The sequence below is a fragment of the Pseudogymnoascus destructans genome, assembly GCF_001641265.1.
Source record: "Pseudogymnoascus destructans isolate 20631-21 unplaced genomic scaffold scaffold_19, whole genome shotgun sequence".
NCBI classification, from domain to species: Eukaryota; Fungi; Ascomycota; class Leotiomycetes; order Thelebolales; family Thelebolaceae; genus Pseudogymnoascus; species Pseudogymnoascus destructans.
Window position 1 is genome coordinate 98,297 of NW_020167538.1, and position 18,248 is coordinate 116,544.

The window sequence follows — 18,248 nt, forward strand, 5'->3', positions numbered from 1 at the left end:
ACAAGTAGCAAATGAACAGAAAAAGAGAAGGGAAAGGAAGCGTAAGAGGCGTATAATGCAAGGGGGTAGTCTCTCTATACGAGAGGGAGAGGATATCCTTTAGAGTGCTAAGGTTGATGCTTAAGTCTATACAGAGGTAGCAAGTGAGACCCTGTAGTAGTAGTGATGATAGTTAAATTTTGATGTTTTTGCTAGCGACTCGCTTGGGATGGCGACTCGCTTGGGATGGCGACTCGCTTGTCAAATACGTTACTAATACATTAGACTACTACCACTACAATTTCGAACGAAGCTTGATGCACAAGGCACATACGTGCAAATTGCTACGTTGTTTTTAATGGGTTAGTTGGGTTGAGGGTCAACTGAGCGATTTTTTGTTAACCGAGGTTTTCCTGGGTCAACCGACTACTCAAGTGCATCGCGAGCTGATATGCGTTGCGACCTGATGCACCACGTTACCGTTAATTATAATACCAATCAACCATACTCCTAAACATCACGAATCCCACATTACTCAATCTATCACCATAAAGACTTACAATAATTATCTCAATTCTTCTTATCCCTCTCAACCCCTATAACTCCCGCATCTATCTACATACACAACATCTAAAAGCCCATAGCAACCAACAACCTTGACAAACATCCCCTAGCATCGCCCACTCATACTCTGTAACAAAACAATTTCGAAGCGACTCTCTCAATGCCAGCGAGCACACCCTATAATCAACGCCTGCTAGAACATTGCCCCAAACCGCAGTCAGTCATGCAATGTAATTTAGGCTTTCCCCATTCATCTGTTGTAGCAATTTCAAAGCGATATCTCTCGTGTAGTAGTAGCGCATATCCCCAGTCCCAAACCCTGATCTCTCTCCGTATACCATCGCCCCCCATCCACAAAAATCAAACAACTCAACAACTACCCACGCATTATTTTTTCTCCCCACCCGTATCCTTCTCCCCACCCCCATCCTTCTTCTCACCCCTCGACCTCCCCCTCCTCAACCTCATCAAAAAGTCCAACCCACGCTCTCCCTCCCTCCTCCCCCCACCCCCACCCTCCTGCCTATCCCCCCGCAGCGCCCCACCACCCACTCCATCCCACCCCAAAACCCTCGCCAACCTCCTCCCGCGCCCCTCATCACCAGCCCTCGGCCCCCTAGCCTTCGGATACAGGGGCACATAATCCTCACGCATAAACGGGAGCGGATCCACCGCCGCCTTCATCACGGCGCCCTGCGGCAGCGGCAGTCGGTTCTGCTCGTTCGGCTCCACATACCCATCCATCAGCGGCCGCATCATGAATTCTTCGAGATCCACTGGAGGCTGCAGGTGCTGCTGCGGCAGTTGTGGCTGCTGCGCGGGACGAGGCGGGTGCCGTGGGAGGGGGAAGTGCTGGCGGGGAAAGAGTTGGAAGTCCTCTCTGTTGTAAACAGCTGGCCTACCCGCCTTGCCAATTTCAGCGTAGGCCGCAGCTATAAAATCATCTTCTGCCATGGCACCGGCGTTACCAGCATTACCAGCTTCTTCTCCGTTGTAAACGGATGGAGCCCTCCTCGGCCTGCCGATTGCAGCGTAGGCCTCGGCTATAGGATTATCCTCTGCCATAGCACCAGCATTACCGGCATTGTGAGCTTCTTGACCACCCGCACCGTCAGCTGCAGGGGCAGGTGGAGGTCCAAACGGCTCAAACACCCACTCCTGCACCCTCCGTCTCGCCACCACCTTATCTCCAGGTCTATAAACCACCTCCGCATCTCCATCCTCTCCCCTCCTCGGCGCATCAGCACCCGCGCGTGCCGCATTCACCGCCTTAGCAGCAGCGATCCTCTCCCTCACCAACTCTCTCAGCCCCCTCCTCGCCTCCTTGCGCCCCGCCGCAAGCCGGTCGCGGAGTTCTCTATTCCCCCCCTCCGCAGCAACGAGGGCATCGACCTGTGCTTGGCGGTTAGCGAGGACGCGGGCGTGGGCCGCTTCGTAGAGGGCGTGGTGGGCGGGGTTGCGATGGCGGTGGCGGTTGGGGATGCGGATGTGGTTGTGGTTGTCTGGGACTCCGGCGGCGGCGGGAGGGTTTGCGGGGGCGGCAGCAGCGTCTAGGGGTTGTGTTAGCTTGTTTTTGGGGGGTTTGTGAGGGTTGGTTGGGGGAAGAGGGCGGGCGGTGGGAGGTTGGGAGAGGTAAATGAGCAATTTTGGTTACCGTCACTTTCAGAGGGGGCCAGGAATAGAGGTATAGGTACGTGTTGAAGTATATATCGAACAAAGACCCTCCTCAAAGAGACCAACGGAAAACGGAAACGAATCTAACTAACCTTGCAAATTCGGCTGCTGACCGGGGTTTTGCGCCTGATTCACCATATTCTCTATATCCGCATGATATTGTGCCATATGCGCCTCAAACTCCTCCCGATAGACCTGTCGCTCCGGATTGCCAGCACGTGCCAGGGGTGGTGGCGGCGGAACTTGCGGCCTTCCCATCCCACCTTCTATAGCAAACCTAAACGGTTCATGTGGGTGCCAGCGCTTCTTCTTTCTCCTCTCCTCGTCCGCCTTCACCGCATCCGAGACCCTGATCTCCAAGTCCTCTGGATCGACATCTGGGTGCTCCTTCTTAAGCTTCTCGACGATAATCTCTTCAGCGCGCTTCGTCTCATCTTCGTGGCGCACCTGGACATCGTCGAAAAGAGGGCAGTTCCCTGATTTTCCACCCCTACGCTCGTCATCGAAGTGGTTGTACTGACAGCTCTTGGAGCAGACATAGCACTGGATATTGCCACATGGGCAGTTCATCTTGTTACAGCCATCCTCCTTGATGAATGGCCCCTTGCACTTGTTGCACGTACGAACTAGGGCAGCTGTCATGGCCTCCTCAACTTCACGGCGCACATCGAGACCAATGTCCTTTGCGTTCTCCTGACACGTCTTAGGGATGTGTGATTCCTTCAGGCACGTGCGACAGGAGATCTTTTTGCAGGAATCGAATTCACAGTGGAAGAGTCGTTCGTGCTCGATGGGAGGGTATTCTGCAGAATAGGGGCAGAAGGGGCAGCTGGCCAGGTTCTCGATACCGGCGAGGCGCAGATTTGTCTCGGCTTCTATGCGGTCGAGAGCCGTGGTGAGGTTGGCATCGAGAAAGAGCTGGCGCTGGGAATTTGAGTAATCAGCCTCGCAGACGTCAGTCGACATACACTGGAGCTCATATTTGCCGCTACCGATCTGGGTTTCGGCATGAAGGCGGGCACAGCGCTTGCAGAAGTAGTGCGATACGCTCTCGTTGTTGCAGTGGACCATGCGGTTGCGGGGATAGTCATCAAAGCAGCATCCACAATCCTCCATGGTTCCTTCTTTCATTGCAAGCTCCAAGTTGAGAGCCTCATCCGCCTCATATTTCTTCTTGGCTGCAGCAGCATCGGCTTCACGCTTCCTTTTGGCTGCTAATTTCCCCTCCCAATTTGCACGTCCAATTCTGACATCCTTGAGCTCTGCGTAAGCGCGTTTCTGATCTGGTGGTGTTTCTGGATTGGTGAGTTTCTCCTCGACGGTACTCGGATGAAAGCTTTTGACCCTACGGGCCTGCTTTAATTTGTGGTAGCTGGGGTTACTGGGGTCCCAGGCACGCTCATCCTCGGCGAGGCTCTGATACGTAGTGTAAATCACCATACCCGAGTCATAAAAATGTTTCATGATAAAGCTCATTGGGATGCTTGGGAAGTCCTCTGAGAGCATCCCACGCCTACACGTTGATCAGCAAGGTGAAATGTGAGAGAAGAGCCAACTGATATTTCAGGGATATCTTACGCCATAGTCAGATACTTATCCGAGTTGTGCTGTCGATCTGCAGTATACTTCCGCATGATCTCGTCGTCGTCGTCGCTTTCGACTGGTCGCTTCCTCTTCAGCTGGTTGATCTTGGGATACGGCTGTCCATTTTCTTCTCCTTCCAAGACAAGCTCCACGATGGCAAGGGATGTCTTCCTGCCTTGAAGTGCAATGTATAGTTGCTCGACATATTCAAGGCAGATGTCTGGAAATATGTCGACGACACCTTCGAGGCAACGGGCTTTGTTGGCCATCTCTTCAGTTGGTGGAGGGTCAAGATCGATGGTATTGTTCGCGCTATGAAGGTCACGGTTCACTTTCCCCCAAACAAAGTTGTCGTGGTCTTCCATCTGCACGTTAGGGAACTGCCTGTTCAGATCAGATAGAATGAGATCACTTTCATTGTCCGGCTGTTCGTTGTCCAGTTGGTTGTTCACTTGTTCTTGGATGAGGTCGTTGTCATTGTCCAACAGTTCACTGTCCGGCTGTTTGTTCACTGGATTCACTGGTCGATGGTTCAGGTGGAGCCTTTCAGCCTGGCGAAGCATCTGGGGCAAGCCTGGCGCAACAGCGGGCGGATTAATGGCCTCAGCGACTGGCTCGGGAGGTTCATTTCGCCAGTCGCCGAGGATGGGAACCTGGAAGCCTTGAGCCTCAAAGGCGGCTGCATCCCAGGCGGCCTGGTTCTCCCGCACCAGATTGCCGAAGATGAGGTCGTTGAGGTCATTGAACTCTAGGAAGTGGCCTGGGTCTGGCTCCGGTGGTTCCAGGACAGCATCTTCCTCTTCCTCGTCATCAGAGCTGAGGTCAATGAACTCTCTGGGCCTCGAGGGCAGGTGCGCAGGCGTCTCCATTACACGGGGATGGTGGGCTTGCAGTGGACCTCTGCGGCTCGGGGATGTCTCATTTCTCACGGGCACGGAAAGGTCACAATGAAGGTCATGGAGTGGGTGAAACTACCCTCAGTAAGGGGTTTGGATGATGTTGGATAAAGTAAGGCGAGATCTCGGGTAGTGGAATGTTCAAAGGTCAAAGGTGGTACGTGGAATTTGGCCTGATATGGTGATTTTGACTTGTAATTGCCTAGTTGGGCCTCGAAGGTATTTGTAGTTGACGGTCACTTGACAGATACGGGAGCTAAGGCTTGATTGGGCCTGGGTTGGTCCCTTGAGAGGCCGCCTTACTTGATGAGGAAACACTGGCCTCACGTGGCCTCACGTGATGTACCGCCTTACTTAATGAGGAAGCTTTGGCCTTTTGGCCTCACGTGATGTAAGAGATTACACATCTCATAGTCAGTACTCATAGTCAGTACTCGGTATATTTGATTTGCTCGAGTAGTACAGAGCTAGGTGACACAGTACTGGAGTATGATATCTCTTTTTACCATTACATGTCCACGTGGAATATCACGTGGTTTATTAGACTAAATTAATTCTACCAAAATACTCCGTACACTAAACTTTTCAACTAGTGCGTAGTCCGTAGTGCGTACTTATAGACCTTGATACTGGACAGATCACGTGAAATGCAAAGCATTTATAGTCGTCTGGCCCATCCCCCCCCGGTCATCCGACCAAGCCCAAACAAGCAACTACATCCGAACCTTCCACATCCCAGCCCACCTTATGTCACCCATGTGTCATATAAATCGCCCCCCCCACTATTACCCCCCTCTGCTTACCTTCCCAACCAATCACCACCCCCCCGCGCCTATTCCGCATCCGGCGCCTTCCATCGCTTGACTTCGGCTCCAAGGCAAGGCTGGCAAGGCTGGCAAGGCTGACAACCACGTCCCAAACACTGGTTCTCCCGTCGCTCGTGTGTGGTTCGTCGGTAGGGAGATTCGGCGAACGCTAGTGTGTTCCGGTGATGCCATGGCGGGCGGCGAGGACTGGGTCTTTGTGGCTGTTTGGGGAAGGCGGGAGGGCGGGAGGAGGGGGGTTGGTCAATTGGGGGGCGGGTGATGGGGGGTGTAATCGCCGGTGTGATGGAGGGGAGGGGGTTATATATACTCGGGAGGGCCCCACGGTTGGACGGGAAGAGTCATCGTGGAAAGCTTGCTTAATAGGGTTTCATAGTAAGAATCTTTTTTATTGGCATTTAGACCGCTTATGCATGGGGCTGACTCAACGGAAGATAAACCACGGACTCCGACTGAACGGAAATATCTGCATTGTTTGAAGAGAGAAAGATCCGTCTCGGCTTTATTACTGCTCAGACGAAGGCGAAGATAAATTTTCTACATTCTCAGTTCGATTACTGATCGGCAAAAACATTTACATGCATCCTCACGCGGACGACATGACGAACGCCATCAACAACGTCAAGGCACCACCACCAGCCACCACCAACGGAGCCACCACCACCACCACCACCACGCCCACCTCCGACGGCACAACCACCACCACAACCACCAAAGAAACCCCCTCAAACGGCACAACCACCACCCCCTTCCCCCCGCCACCTCCCCTCCCTCACGCTCACCCACCCCACCCCCACTGAGCGCCGCCACACCTGGCTCAAATCCTCCACCGACTGGGGCGCCGCGCTCCCCACCCCCCTCTACATCGAGCGAGAATCCCACCTCTGCTCTGCCTCCACCCTCGCCTCCTCCGGGGGAATAACGCACTGGATCCTCGTCGACTCTTCCCTACCCACCGATTCTCGCCCTGTGCTCGCCACGGCAGAGAGTCTGCGGAAGCGCACCCTTGTGGCGGGGCCGGGGGGGGAGGTGAGGGAGGCGGTGAGTCATGGGATTGGGAGTGTCTTCTGCTACCCGGAGTATAGGGGACATGGGTATGCGTCGCGGATGATGACGGAGTTGGGGGAGGTGTTGAAGGGGTGGCAGGCTGAGGAGAGTAAAGATAAAAAGGAGGTGGTGTTTTCGAAGCTGTATTCGGATATTGGGAGGGGGTTTTATGGGAGGCATGGGTGGATGCCGTTTCCTAGTGGGCATGTGGAGTTTCCCGCCGCTGATGGGGAAGAGGGTGCAGGGAAGGGAGTGAAGAGGCTGGGGACGGCGGATTTGGAGGCGTTGTGTGAGGCGGATGAGGGGATGTTGAGGGCGCTGATGGAGAGGCCGAGGGGGGATGGGAAGACGAGAGTTGCGATACCCCCGGACGCGGAGCATTTCGCCTGGCATCGCGCGAGAGAGGAGTTTGTGACACAGGCGCTGTTTGGGCGTGTGCCTGAGATCCGCGGGGCTTTGGTTGGGGATGTCGGGAGTAGGGTGTGGGCGGTGTGGACGAGGGGGTTCTATGGGAAGAAGGGCGAGACGAAGAAGAATACGCTTTATATCCTGCGTCTTGTTGTCGAGGAGGAGATGAAAGGTGGGAAGGCGGATGAGGGTGTGTTGGTGAGGCAGTTGGCGGATGTTGTTGGTGTTGCGAGGGGAGAGGCGAGGGAGTGGGGGTGCGGGAGGGTGGAGGTGTGGAATCCGAGTGCCACTGTTGGTGGTGCGCTTGAGAAGGTTGGGGGGACGAAGGTGGAGCGCGAGAAGGAGGGGATTGCGAGTGTGATGTGGTATGGGAAGGAGGGAGAGGAGGTTGAGTGGCTCGCGAACGAGAAGTATGCTTGGTGCTGAGCGGATGGCTTTTCTTTGCATCGGCGGCAAGAGTGATTTTAGATTGCGGGTTGGGTTATAGGACTTGGTGGGCGGTTTTCTGGCTATGAGATTTCACGTTTAGATCGCGTACATTGTTGGGGGCTTGAATGGTGTGTCAATTGACGTATTGAATTTGCCTTGGTTGGTATTTTCGTCTTGTAAATACAGATTTATGATCTGAGATGCCCTTCCGCTTTGCCTGCCCGTTGCTGGCGCATGGGTCGTAGTTTATCGGTACCCCGGCATATATCACCAGTTGACAATCCCTATTCCTATCGCGCAGGGCAGTCCCACGTCTTGCACCGCTCTCTGCCATCCAGCCCTCCCATATCACCACAGGAACTGAGCCCAACGCCCCAAGAGCCATTGACTGTGCCTTTTCAGCCGCTTCTACAGCGGGCAGGGCCCTACTCGACATATGAGCCAGGTACCAGATATAGATATCCGCATCGAATCGTTACTCGTATCCCAACTTTCACTTCTTCGTCCTCGATGCCGCAAACTTCTCATGCCACTTCCCAGCTTTCGCCTTCACTGGCGCCGCATCCGCAGCGGGATCGTACGGGAGGAGTTCGAGGGTATCCTCTATCCTGGCTACCACACATACTGATGCACATCCTACCCCGCCATCACCCCCCTCACCACCCTCGGTGCCCGCCTCTGTTGAAAAGGATGGTCGTAGTAGCATCAGCGGATTGGAGGTGTTCTTCTGTTGCAGCCGGTAGGTCCCTGTTGGGGTGGAGAGAAGAGCGTGTGGTGTGCCGGTTCCGGGAGTGAGGTGCAGGGTTGGCGGGGAGTCGGACTCGAGGAGACTGAGGAGGGCGGGGGGTAGCTCGAGGAGTTTGTAGGGGGCATGGACGTGGGCGGTTGAGAGGGGGATGGAGGTTGAGTCTTGGGTAGACATTATGGGCGAGGGTGGTGTTTGTGCGAGGTCGTAGATGGCGAATCCTAGAAAGCCCTTGAGAAATGAAGAATTGATAAGGTTGTCGGGTATATAACGTTCTATAATACAGTATAATTCAGTATAATTACAAAAAGAGAATTGTTTCGCGTTAAAACAACTGATGTCGGCGATATACAACAAGGCTGAGATTTGGCGGGGTCGAAGCCCCCACGGATCAACAAGCCGACCAATCAACGCGTCGGCCGCGTCCCCACGACCTGCGTACAACAAACAACCTAAACAACCTAAAAATACCCTTGTACAGCTGGGACGGAAGGAGACAAGGCGAGGCTCTTCGTCATCACCGACTGACTGACGCCGCTTTTTTCGAGGATCGCCCATTGAGGTAGGAAAGAGGGTATGGATAGATTGAGAAGAGACATTTCTACTTTGGGTTTTACGAACGACGGCGACAGCGACGACAATAGGGACGAGAAAATTCACCTTACCGCTCCAAATCTGAAGTTGCGCCTTTCTGGGAGAGGGAACCTGCGGCAGTTGTGCGCCAATGCGCTTGTCCTGTGTTATTATAACGCTGTGAACATATACCACCACCACTTCACCGACAACACTTCTCTGGCTCTTCTATTCTCTGGCTATTGCGCCCTGGGGCTTTCAATTACAGCGCTGGTGCTTTTCCGATTCTTGCTTGCTTTTCTTGCTGATCGCGAAAATCCACACCGAGTTACCCATAGCGATCTTGCGATCTCACATCCTTGATTGACAATTCGACTGATACTATAACGCGAAAATCCACACCGAGTTACCCATAGCGATCTTGCGACCTCGCAGATACCCAAACCTAGAAGCGCGAACAACAGAGATACAATTGATCAAGATCGACTCACACATGGCAGCACAGGCATGAGCCCGCGAAACACCTGAACACGCCCACACAATGGTCCGGCTACCCTCCGGTCTCACGGCTCTCTCAGCCAACGACGTCGGCCTCTACCACACCACCGACCCCCTACTCTCGAACCTCCCCCTTCTCATCTTCCACGGTGCCTCCACAACCACAAATGCCACCCTCAGCTCCTCCCGTATCCAGATCCACGTCCTCAGCGCTGCCGGCTTCACCAGTTACCCGCGCCTCACCGTCTCGCCCAACTCGCCCCTATACGATGTCGTCAATGCGCTGCCGCGCGAATGGCAGGGCGACGAGGTCTGTCGGGGCCTGGCGTTCGGGCTGATGAAATACTTTGAGGAGATGCCGCCGGCGGTCAAGACAGCGCTGATTGTGCAGTCTTCAAACACGCGGGGCAGAAGGCCGGGCTCCGTGCCGACCTTGTTTGGGAGGCAGCATGCCGCGAATCTGGCGAGCAGCCTTGTCAAGGTGGATAATGTGGCGGGGGTTATTGCGGATCTGGAGGCTGGGATGCAGTCGCAGGCTCTCAGTCATATTGATGTTGATGTTGTGCTACCTCCGGGATCGATCACCTCTTTGCCAGAAGTTCAAGGTGAAGACGTCGACGATGAGGCTGGAGATTCTACACATCTTCAGTATGGGCCGTATGCGCCACTCGTCAGGCAGTTTGGCGAACCAGCTTTCATCCCAACCTCAAAACTTCGCCGGGCCCCGTCGAAACCTACGTCGCTGAACCGTTCAAAGTCGTTTCTCAAGAACCAGAAAATGTCACTCCGTCGCGAGATGGGTGAACTAGTCGACACGGAAGAGCGATATGTTATCAAGGTGCATGAACTGGTCAACAATATTGCCGACGAATTCAGGGCCAAAGCAAGGAAGAAGGCTGTTGGAAGCGCAAGCCCCACCGAGAAAGACCTACAGAAGCTCTTTCCACCTTCGCTGGACAAGATTCTACAAGTTAATAAGGGGTTCCTGGCTGCCATACAAAAATGCATGGACGAGTCGGAAGAAGAAGCGATGCAAGATCTTGAGAACGATCAGCCAACATTCTCCAGGCCGCGCTATGGCGGGACTGGACGTCCAAAGGACCCAACAGGAGCGACTGGTTTTGCAAAGGTGCTGCTCGAGTGGTTCCCTCAATTTGCAGACTGCTACCAGGATTATATTCGCGCCAGCCAAGAATTCCCACAGCTTATTTCCACTTATGCGAGACAGCAATCGAGTTTCTCTCAACGGGTCCAGCAGACGGGAGAGCAAAAGCTTCGGTCTTCTATCATCGAACCGGTGCAGAGACTCCCTCGATACAGCCTTTTCATTGACAATATTGTCAATTACCTCCCTCTTACTCACCCAGCCTTACAGTCTATGCTTAAGGCTAGAGATATTATCACATCCATTTGCTCGCTGGATTCGCCCGATGCGGATAACACACTGACAGTAAAGCGACTTAAGTTGCTGGTAGATAAATGGCCAACTTGTGTCTTCAAGGGCCGACTCATTTCGGCGGTGGACTTTGTCGAGCTCTCACCTCCGTACCTTTCAATCGCAAACACACTTACAAATACCCCTGGTGTTCTTCTACTCTTTGCAGACACCCTTATAGTCTGCCGGAAAGCTGGTGGCAGCAATATCTCTGCCCGGGGTGTGATGGCTGAAGTTGATAAGCCGCCTACTGCTAGTATGGTTGCCTCTGCCACGGGCGCGGGAGAGCCACGCCCGTCACCAGAACTTCATCTCGTCAGCTACCACACTTTTAGCGATGTTCGTTTTACAGAGGGCCAGGATGGACGGGTCACATGGATGACATTATCTGCTACCCTTGACAAACAGCCTAACGCACTGCCCACGAGGAGGGCGTTCCTTCTTCAGGGTTCATATGAAGGCAAAGCCTCTAAATGGACCGACGAATTCACCAAAGCGAGGGTTGAAGGCAGGTTTGCCGAAAAAGAGCGCGAATCAGATAAATGGTCGCTGCGTAATGTCAACTCGAAGGAGACGGGACTGAATATATATGCGGCTGTCTTTGAAGAAGGCATCGATACGCTGGTTGAAGGTCGTAAGGAGCCTGCACCTATTCGTATCGTTGTTGACCATGAGCGCGGAACTAAGGGAGCACCGGTGGGCCACTATGGTGTTGAAACTGTTGTCAATGTGACAGTCGTTAAGGGAAAGACCAGTGCTCCTTATCATCTCAAATTTGAGGGTTTGAATGACCTGAATTTCAACGACCTTGCGAATGACTCGTCATTTATGTCTGTCTTCACCAAACGAGGTATTTATTTCTGCTGAGTTCTGATGCGCTGAGCTAATAATATATAGTCGAAACCTTACTACAGATTCATTATAGCCCCAAGAACCCGGCGTTGACCACTTCGTTCATTCTGTGCTATTCGAGTATTCTCAATTCTCTCAGCCTGCAAGTGGATAATGACAAGGCGAAATACTACCGTTCTCCCTCGCCAGTCAAGATTCTTTCCAGCTTCTTGACCGGTGGCGGGTCAAGCTTATCAGACGCCCCAAAACACAAGCGCACTCCTACCCTGGGTAGTATTCCTAACTTCACGGCACCATCGCTGTCCAGGTCGAGCAGCAAGAAAGAGATGGATTCCAGTGTCACCAGTACCAACAGTAGTTTCAAAGCTAGCTTTGACGAGTCAACTACTGCCAATCCTCTTGTTAAACTTGAAGAGACGTTTACAGGGTATATTATCGCATTGCAGTCGCGAAAAGGCAATATCATCGGCAGGATCCTGCGAAATAGATCCGGAGCAGATGAGCTCAGTGTCAATGCTCTGTATAACAAGTTCATCGAAAATCCATTTGACGCGAGAGCTTCCTTTGAGGCAACGATTGACGTCTTATTTTCTGCGTTTGAAAAATTCACGCGGATGGCTTGGAAGGACCAGATGGGCCCTGTTATTTCGGTGCAGACGCTGCAGGCCCTCCAAGAAAAGGCTTCGAAACTATTTCCTGGCGACTTTGCAGATTATATCAAGCTCCTCTTTGGGGACATGGCGCCCCAAAATAGACGTGCTTTCGTGGCTATTATCAAGCTCCTCGCTGACCTCTTGGAAGGCTGTGGAAATGATGGCGATCGAGGTGCTCTTACTGCTTCTTTTGCTGAGCTTCTGGTTCCCGACAATAATCCACATAGCTATATTAACCTACTTGATCGGTTAGTGGAGGATGCGGATCGCCTTTTTGAGGACCTCGGTGTCGGTGCGAGCAATGGCTATAATACTCCAATGGACGGATCCATGACTTCGCGAACCCAAGGATCTGTGACATCTAACACATCCCTGAGGAAACGCTTTGGTCTCGACTCACTTCTGCGCCAAAATAGCAAGCGCGAAGATGATAGCAAGCCCTCCATGTGGCGCACATTGAGCAAGACAGCTCGCAGTACAGCCACAGGAGAGCAAATGGATGGTAATATCTCCAAGGGCCGTTTGCATCGCTCACGATCAATCGAATCCGATTCGCGATTAGGAACCCCAAAACGACCTGGTTCGCGTGACAGACCGACTGTGCTTGGCGCATTCGATGACCAGCGCCCGAATAGTTCTCATACTCCGAGTAGGCTGAGCACTATTGGACAATCTCCACCACCGGCACCCGATGCCGTGGATAAATCTCTGAAGAAGAAGAGGCGCAGTTCGTTGTCCGACCTGAAGGCTCTCCTGGCCAATGCGACGTTAGACTCGCCGTCCTACCCATTGTCATCCAGGAGGACAAACCAGCTGGCCCAACCAGCACCAGTCTCCCCCAGAACTCCGTCACCAACCAAGCTCCCCAGTCGCGCGCTCGCGTTTAACGGTTCTCCCAAACAGAAAGAGAACGCAAATACCAGAGTCTCACCAGCGCGTAACATCGGGAATCTTACCGAGCGTCCTCACAATGTCCAATCTGGCGACACTGTAACCATCAAAGATCTTTGGTCCGTGCCTTCGAAATCTCCCCCGAAGTCAGCTGCAAATTTGGCATCCAACATCCCCACACTCAAAGGCAGCCCTCGTCCTCTATCTCTAGCTCTCGCTCCCGCGCCCGTCTTCGGCACCCCAGCATTTAGCGAGCCTACCAAGCCCCGCAAAGATGCTGGCCCGACCAACATCCCCAGCCCGACCAAGTCGCCGCAGAAACTTCGTCTCCAGAGCGCGCAGAAACTGCGCGAGCGGCTCCAGAGCGAAGCCAAGGCTATTGGCGAGGCAGAGGCAGGATTACAATCTGAGTTGGCGAAGATCGGGGCCGAGATGGCGAAGCTGAGCGGGTCGCCTGTGCGTGGCACCCCGTCATCATCATCGGGGTCGGAGTTACGGCGGATCTCAGAGAGCGTGCGCGCGCTCGAGAGTCGGATCCCAGTCTTGATGAAGGACCTCGAAGGGCGCAACGCTGCTGTGCAAAAAGAGCTGGATCGTGGGCTTGTTGTATCGGAAGAGAATGCGAAGGGACTAGACCAGCTGTATCGCGAGGTTAGTGCCGAGAATGAGATTCTGTATGAGCGGTTTAATGGAGAGTTAGGCCGGATCGTGAAGGCGTTGAAGGGGAAAGGGAGAGAGGAGCGGGAGGAGCTCCTGAAGAAGGTTAAGGAGTCGAGTGAGGAGGCTGCGGCGGTGAGGAAGGAGAATGCAAGGTTGAAGAGGGACGTTGTGGGGCTGAAGGCGCTTGTGAAGGGGTCGGCGTTGTAGGTGGTGTTTGATTTCGGATGGGATGGGATGGGATGAAGGTGTATAGATTATGATGGGATGCACGGGAGTATGTATGCTACGTGATGGTCGGTACTGGGCGGGGATTGTTCTGGTCAACTAGGGAGAGTACCAATAAAATATTTGACAAAACTAAACTGATGTCCATGACAATCTCGCTGTGTGCGGTTCCAAAAACTAAAGAGCTACAGCGGTATATATCGACAAATATGCAGGATATAAAGTAACCCTCCCAGCAGCAGTAGGTGTAAAGCTAATCACAACTTCGCCTTCTTTTCGAAACTGAACAAATTTATCCCGTCCTCATTGCTCACCCACCCGCGCCGTCCAACAGGCTCCTCGTTACCAACCAGCTGTGCAAGCGTAGCCTCATCCGCATGGTTCGCCAGGAAGCGCTCTCCGCTCGGTAGTCTACCGACAACGTGACCCGTGCCGGGTGTGCCGTCACGGTTGAAATCCACGGTATATGTCTTGATCATTCGTTAGCATGTGAGTTAAGTACATTAAGCGGTCACATACCTCGATAGTAGCCTCGCCATTCGCTACCTCAACAGTAGCAGGGACAGGGATATCGGTGATGATGGGAGGGAGTGGGTTCTTGGGTGGGTAAGGCTGCGAGGGCGCGACGGCCGAGAGGAGAAGCACGTGTTGGTATGTCATTGTGCCGCCGTTGGCGAGGACGAGGCCGTATGTTGGTGTGCGCTCGCGGAGGTTGCGGGTCATTTCTGTGATAGCCTGGGGGAGTTAATTCTGTGTGTGGGTGGGGAGGGGTTTCTTAGACGTACGTGCATAGAGTAGTTGTTTCCTGCGCCGCCGAAAGAGGTGAGGCCTCCGATGAGGGTTATGGGGCGGGTGTGCGATTCGATAGCGAGACCGAGGTGCTGACAGGCGATCTTGGGGACGATGGGGAAGCAGCTGTGTAGGTGGTTAGCTTTGGGTGGGGTGGGAAAAGGGGGGGTGGATGTACGAGTAGAAGTCGTAGATGCCGATTTGCTCTTTTGTCAGGCCGCAGACTTCGAGGCCCGCATCGAGAGAGCGTGTGATGGAGGGGCTGGTGTAGAAGTTGGGGCGCTCCCAGACTGGATTTGTTAGTTGTGTCTAGTCTATCTCAGGACTGGGGGACATACATTTGTCGCTGTCTTTGGTGCCAGCACCGCCTAATGGGTAAACCCATTGGCTCTTCGGGATCCCAAGCTCAGTTGCATAGTCCGTAGATGTCAGTATAACAGCCCCAGCCAAATTGACGTTGTTGAAGGCGTTCATCAGCAGCGGGTCTACCAAAGTCAGCTCAATGCTTCAGACGTCAACCTTCAAGTCTACTCACAGGGATAGCAAATCATGCGATTCTTCTTCGTCACGGTCCCAATCTCTTCCTTCGTCGCGGCCTTCTTTCCAAAATTCCACGCTGCCGTATTCCCTTGTGCCACCTTTGCAAAATCCGCATACAAGCTCGCTGACTCCTCATTATTCTCCGCTAGCGTCTGCCCGCGCGACGCGCGCGTCGCATTCTCATACAACGGGTACACTTGGATGGGTAGGCCAATGCCATGGGTAGCGCCGGTGTCTGTGGCCGTCTTTAGCTTCCGCGCCGAGGGCAGCATAGAGACGGACTTACTGTCTCCCAGGGTCGCGATTTCGGTGATCGTGCCTGATTTTTGGTCCTTCTTGCGTGCCGACCACTTGGGCATCTTTTTGGCAGCCGCGAAGCCTCCCACTGCGCATTATTAGCAAGGTGGATGAACAGCCAGACGAGGTATGTGTACATGATGCGAGTGCCTCGCCGCCGGTCACTACGGCGACCTTTGTCTTGTTTTGCGCGATCCTTCGCGCCGCTTCGTCGACCAGTTTCGCTGGTTGGTTGCCGCCATGGTCGCTGATGAACTTGTGGGCGGCGTCGACGCCCAGCTTGGTGGAGAGGAGGCCGGGAAGGTCTTGGTAGGGCCACGACCAGGTTGCAACAACGTCAATGCTGTCGATTGATTTTTGGAGCTGCTGAGCGGTTTCCTCTGGCAGATTTGTGTCTTGGAGGGCTCGCTGGATTGCTTGAATCATGAGCTGGTATGGCTCCAGCGCCTTCTCTGGTGTCGTGAAGGGGTTCTTGAAATCGCCAACCCCTACAATGATCGGTATCGATTGGCCAGCCATTTTAACTGTACGGTGTCTATCAATGGGTTTCACGGCGAGATATGCGAACGGATTTTAGTTCGAGCTCTGAGAAATTGGCGAGGAAGCTCAATGGCAGTTGACAGGCGGCAGGTGGCGACCTCCGGCAAAATAAAAGCTTCTGTCGAGTATTTAAACTTTACAGAATGTCTGGCTAGTTTGCTGGGCAGCTAAGGACACTTCAAGGCAGTTATTTGCAGTTATCACATACATGTGAGGGTCGTCGTTGCGAACTGAACGTGGGGTAACGGGATAGCCTCGGCTCGGCGATTTCTCATAGGCCCACCATGGCGTAGGAGTCAGTACCCGAAATAGAAGGATTTAGCCGTCGTACCTTCGGCTTGACCATTACCCGAAGCAGTAATTGCCAAGCCGCCCCATCCCCTGCCGCCCCCCTGTAAGCGCCTATTTTCCTACCCTTCCTGATTACTAGATGCGGTAATTAGGAAGGGCAGACTGAGTATGTCCTATACTAAATAGAGCATTTTAGCAGTCTCCGACAGGCTCTGGCTTACATCGCCTGATCAGGCCATGCCAAGCTGACCTAGAATATATTAGTATTAGAGCATACGTAACCCTGTTTAGTGCTTACTGTAGTCCACTGTAAGGCCTAAATAGGCAATTCTAAAATGAGTTGGAATTGAGGCTTTGAAAAGTTGTGATCTTCATGATTTTCGTGAGTTCACCTATGACATGACAAGGGAAATTACTAGTAAATTGTATGTAATTCTCCCATTCCGGCCATACCCCCTACGGCGTTCCCTTTGTAGTCCCCTATAAGTGCTTTGGAACTGGGCAGGTGGGGGGAGAGGTACTAGCGGCTGGAAAAAGATACATCACGGTACGTCTATTGCCATACAAATATATATGTAAATTGAAGTACCTATATGTACCCTTTTGCGACTGCCACCACTGCAAATTACCCCTATTCGACCACCACTTTCGTTATAAAATATCTTTGCGACGTAGCTACTATATTACTTCAATTCAGAAGTAGTTAACGTGCATGTATAACGAAAGTGCCAAACAAGCGAAAGTGCCAAAATATCGCGACTACCCCATAAGAATTGCGATAAATCCACCACAACAATATAAATTAATTAAAACTACTCAGAGTCCTCTTCCTCAGACCTGTCTATTACAATCTGACAAGTGCGCGCATTGTGTCCAGTCTCACCACACTTGCCACAGCGACGTGCATGGGTTTCTTCCCTTGGCTTCCGACCACTACTTGCCCTTATTTCTTGCTCTACTTGCTGCACAACGTCCCTCTCGTCCTGTAGCTCCTGTGCTACCTGTTGACTAAGTGATCCTCCTTGCTGTAGTCATGGTTTTTTTAGCTCTCCGGCGCTTGCTTAGCACTTCATTTGCCTGTCGCAGGTTTTGGTTCTCTGCTTTTAACAATGCTAATTGATGCATTATTTGCGATGCACCCTTTGTAAACTGGTCAACAGCTGCATAGATTGAGGTTGGAGAGCTATTTTGATAATGCGCAATTCGGTTTTTAATGAAAATAGACTGTGATACAGCTTCAGTTGGGTTATTTGGTGTCTGAGAAACCCATGGTTGAGCGGTGTTTGGGCGAGAGGTTGGAGGTGTTGGCGTCTTAAACCTAAGGTCAAGTGTAGATATTACACTCTCAGGGCTAAATGGAAGAAGCCCAGCACCTCGGAACCCTCCCTGAATATTGCTTTCTGTCATTGCAATGTTAAATGCAGCGTGGAAGGCAGGAAAGAAGTCATCCTTAGTAATGTGAATAATATGAGCCCGCATCATATCTTCAATTTGCCGACCGTAAGCTCTCTTTAATGGGCCAAAACAGCCAACATCAAGTGGTTGGAGTATATGGGAAGAGTGAGCAGGCATACAAAGCGTAATAATGTTGTGTTCTTTGCAGTACTCCTCAAACTTGTCTGAGTGGTGGCTCTCATGACCATCAAGGACTAACAAGCGATAACCACCAACACTCCGGGGCTTTGTGTGCTTCTCAAAATGCTGAATCCAATCCATACCTCTCTCGTTTGTAGTCCAGCCATTTGCAGTAACAGCGATTACCCAATCTGCTGGAAATCCGCTATTCTCATACCAAGATGCAAGGTGGTTTTTACCTGCCACAATGACAAATGGCGGCACTGTCCAACCTTGAGA

General features: G+C 52.7%; 5 protein-coding genes across 5 annotated transcripts; 2 read left to right on the forward strand and 3 right to left on the reverse strand.

The window, feature by feature from the left end:
- Window positions 1-2,119: 2,119 nt before the first annotated feature.
- Window positions 2,120-4,896, reverse strand: VC83_06635 (uncharacterized protein). The gene is made up of 2 exons (XM_024470229.1): window positions 3,796-4,896; window positions 2,120-3,730 (listed from the first exon to the last, which is right to left on the reverse strand). Exons 1-2 carry the CDS (start codon window positions 4,668-4,670, stop codon window positions 2,305-2,307), a joined length of 2,301 nt encoding a protein of 766 aa, XP_024321623.1. The 5' UTR covers window positions 4,671-4,896; the 3' UTR covers window positions 2,120-2,304.
- Window positions 4,897-6,628: 1,732 nt separating this feature from the next.
- Window positions 6,629-7,402, forward strand: VC83_06636 (uncharacterized protein; the record flags this gene model as incomplete). Its single annotated transcript, XM_024470230.1, has 1 exon — window positions 6,629-7,402. One exon carries the CDS (start codon window positions 6,629-6,631, stop codon window positions 7,400-7,402), a length of 774 nt encoding a protein of 257 aa, XP_024321624.1.
- A 496-nt stretch (window positions 7,403-7,898) lies between these two features.
- VC83_06637 (uncharacterized protein) lies at window positions 7,899-8,327 on the reverse strand (the record flags this gene model as incomplete). The annotated part of the gene is made up of 1 exon (XM_024470231.1): window positions 7,899-8,327. The coding sequence occupies one exon, from the start codon at window positions 8,325-8,327 to the stop codon at window positions 7,899-7,901; it is 429 nt and encodes a 142-aa protein (XP_024321625.1).
- Window positions 8,328-8,657: 330 nt separating this feature from the next.
- Window positions 8,658-14,081, forward strand: VC83_06638 (uncharacterized protein). The gene is made up of 2 exons (XM_024470232.1): window positions 8,658-11,506; window positions 11,554-14,081. Exons 1-2 carry the CDS (start codon window positions 9,265-9,267, stop codon window positions 13,917-13,919), a joined length of 4,608 nt encoding a protein of 1,535 aa, XP_024321630.1. The 5' UTR covers window positions 8,658-9,264; the 3' UTR covers window positions 13,920-14,081.
- Window positions 14,082-16,310, reverse strand: VC83_06639 (uncharacterized protein). The gene is made up of 8 exons (XM_024470233.1): window positions 15,701-16,310; window positions 15,553-15,651; window positions 15,262-15,501; window positions 15,065-15,211; window positions 14,905-15,016; window positions 14,723-14,852; window positions 14,457-14,672; window positions 14,082-14,407 (listed from the first exon to the last, which is right to left on the reverse strand). The coding sequence occupies exons 1-8, from the start codon at window positions 16,080-16,082 to the stop codon at window positions 14,195-14,197; spliced, it is 1,539 nt and encodes a 512-aa protein (XP_024321631.1). The 5' UTR covers window positions 16,083-16,310; the 3' UTR covers window positions 14,082-14,194.
- Window positions 16,311-18,248: the final 1,938 nt, after the last annotated feature.

Bases quoted from the DNA above. Each gene is read 5' to 3' on its own strand.
- VC83_06635 (XM_024470229.1), bottom strand. From the start codon at position 4,670: ATGGAGACGCCTGCGCACCTGCCCTCGAGGCCCAGAGAGTTCATTGAC. The intron at 3,731-3,795 runs GTAAGATATCCC...ATCAACGTGTAG, and splicing joins GATAAGTATCTGACTATGGC to GCGTGGGATGCTCTCAGAGG.
- VC83_06638 (XM_024470232.1), top strand. From the start codon at position 9,265: ATGGTCCGGCTACCCTCCGGTCTCACGGCTCTCTCAGCCAACGACGTC. The intron at 11,507-11,553 runs GTATTTATTTCT...AATAATATATAG, and splicing joins GTCTGTCTTCACCAAACGAG to TCGAAACCTTACTACAGATT.
- VC83_06639 (XM_024470233.1), bottom strand. From the start codon at position 16,082: ATGGCTGGCCAATCGATACCGATCATTGTAGGGGTTGGCGATTTCAAG. The intron at 15,212-15,261 runs GTGAGTAGACTT...TGACTTTGGTAG, and splicing joins TCGCATGATTTGCTATCCCT to ACCCGCTGCTGATGAACGCC. The intron at 15,017-15,064 runs GTATGTCCCCCA...TAACAAATCCAG, and splicing joins CACCAAAGACAGCGACAAAT to TCTGGGAGCGCCCCAACTTC.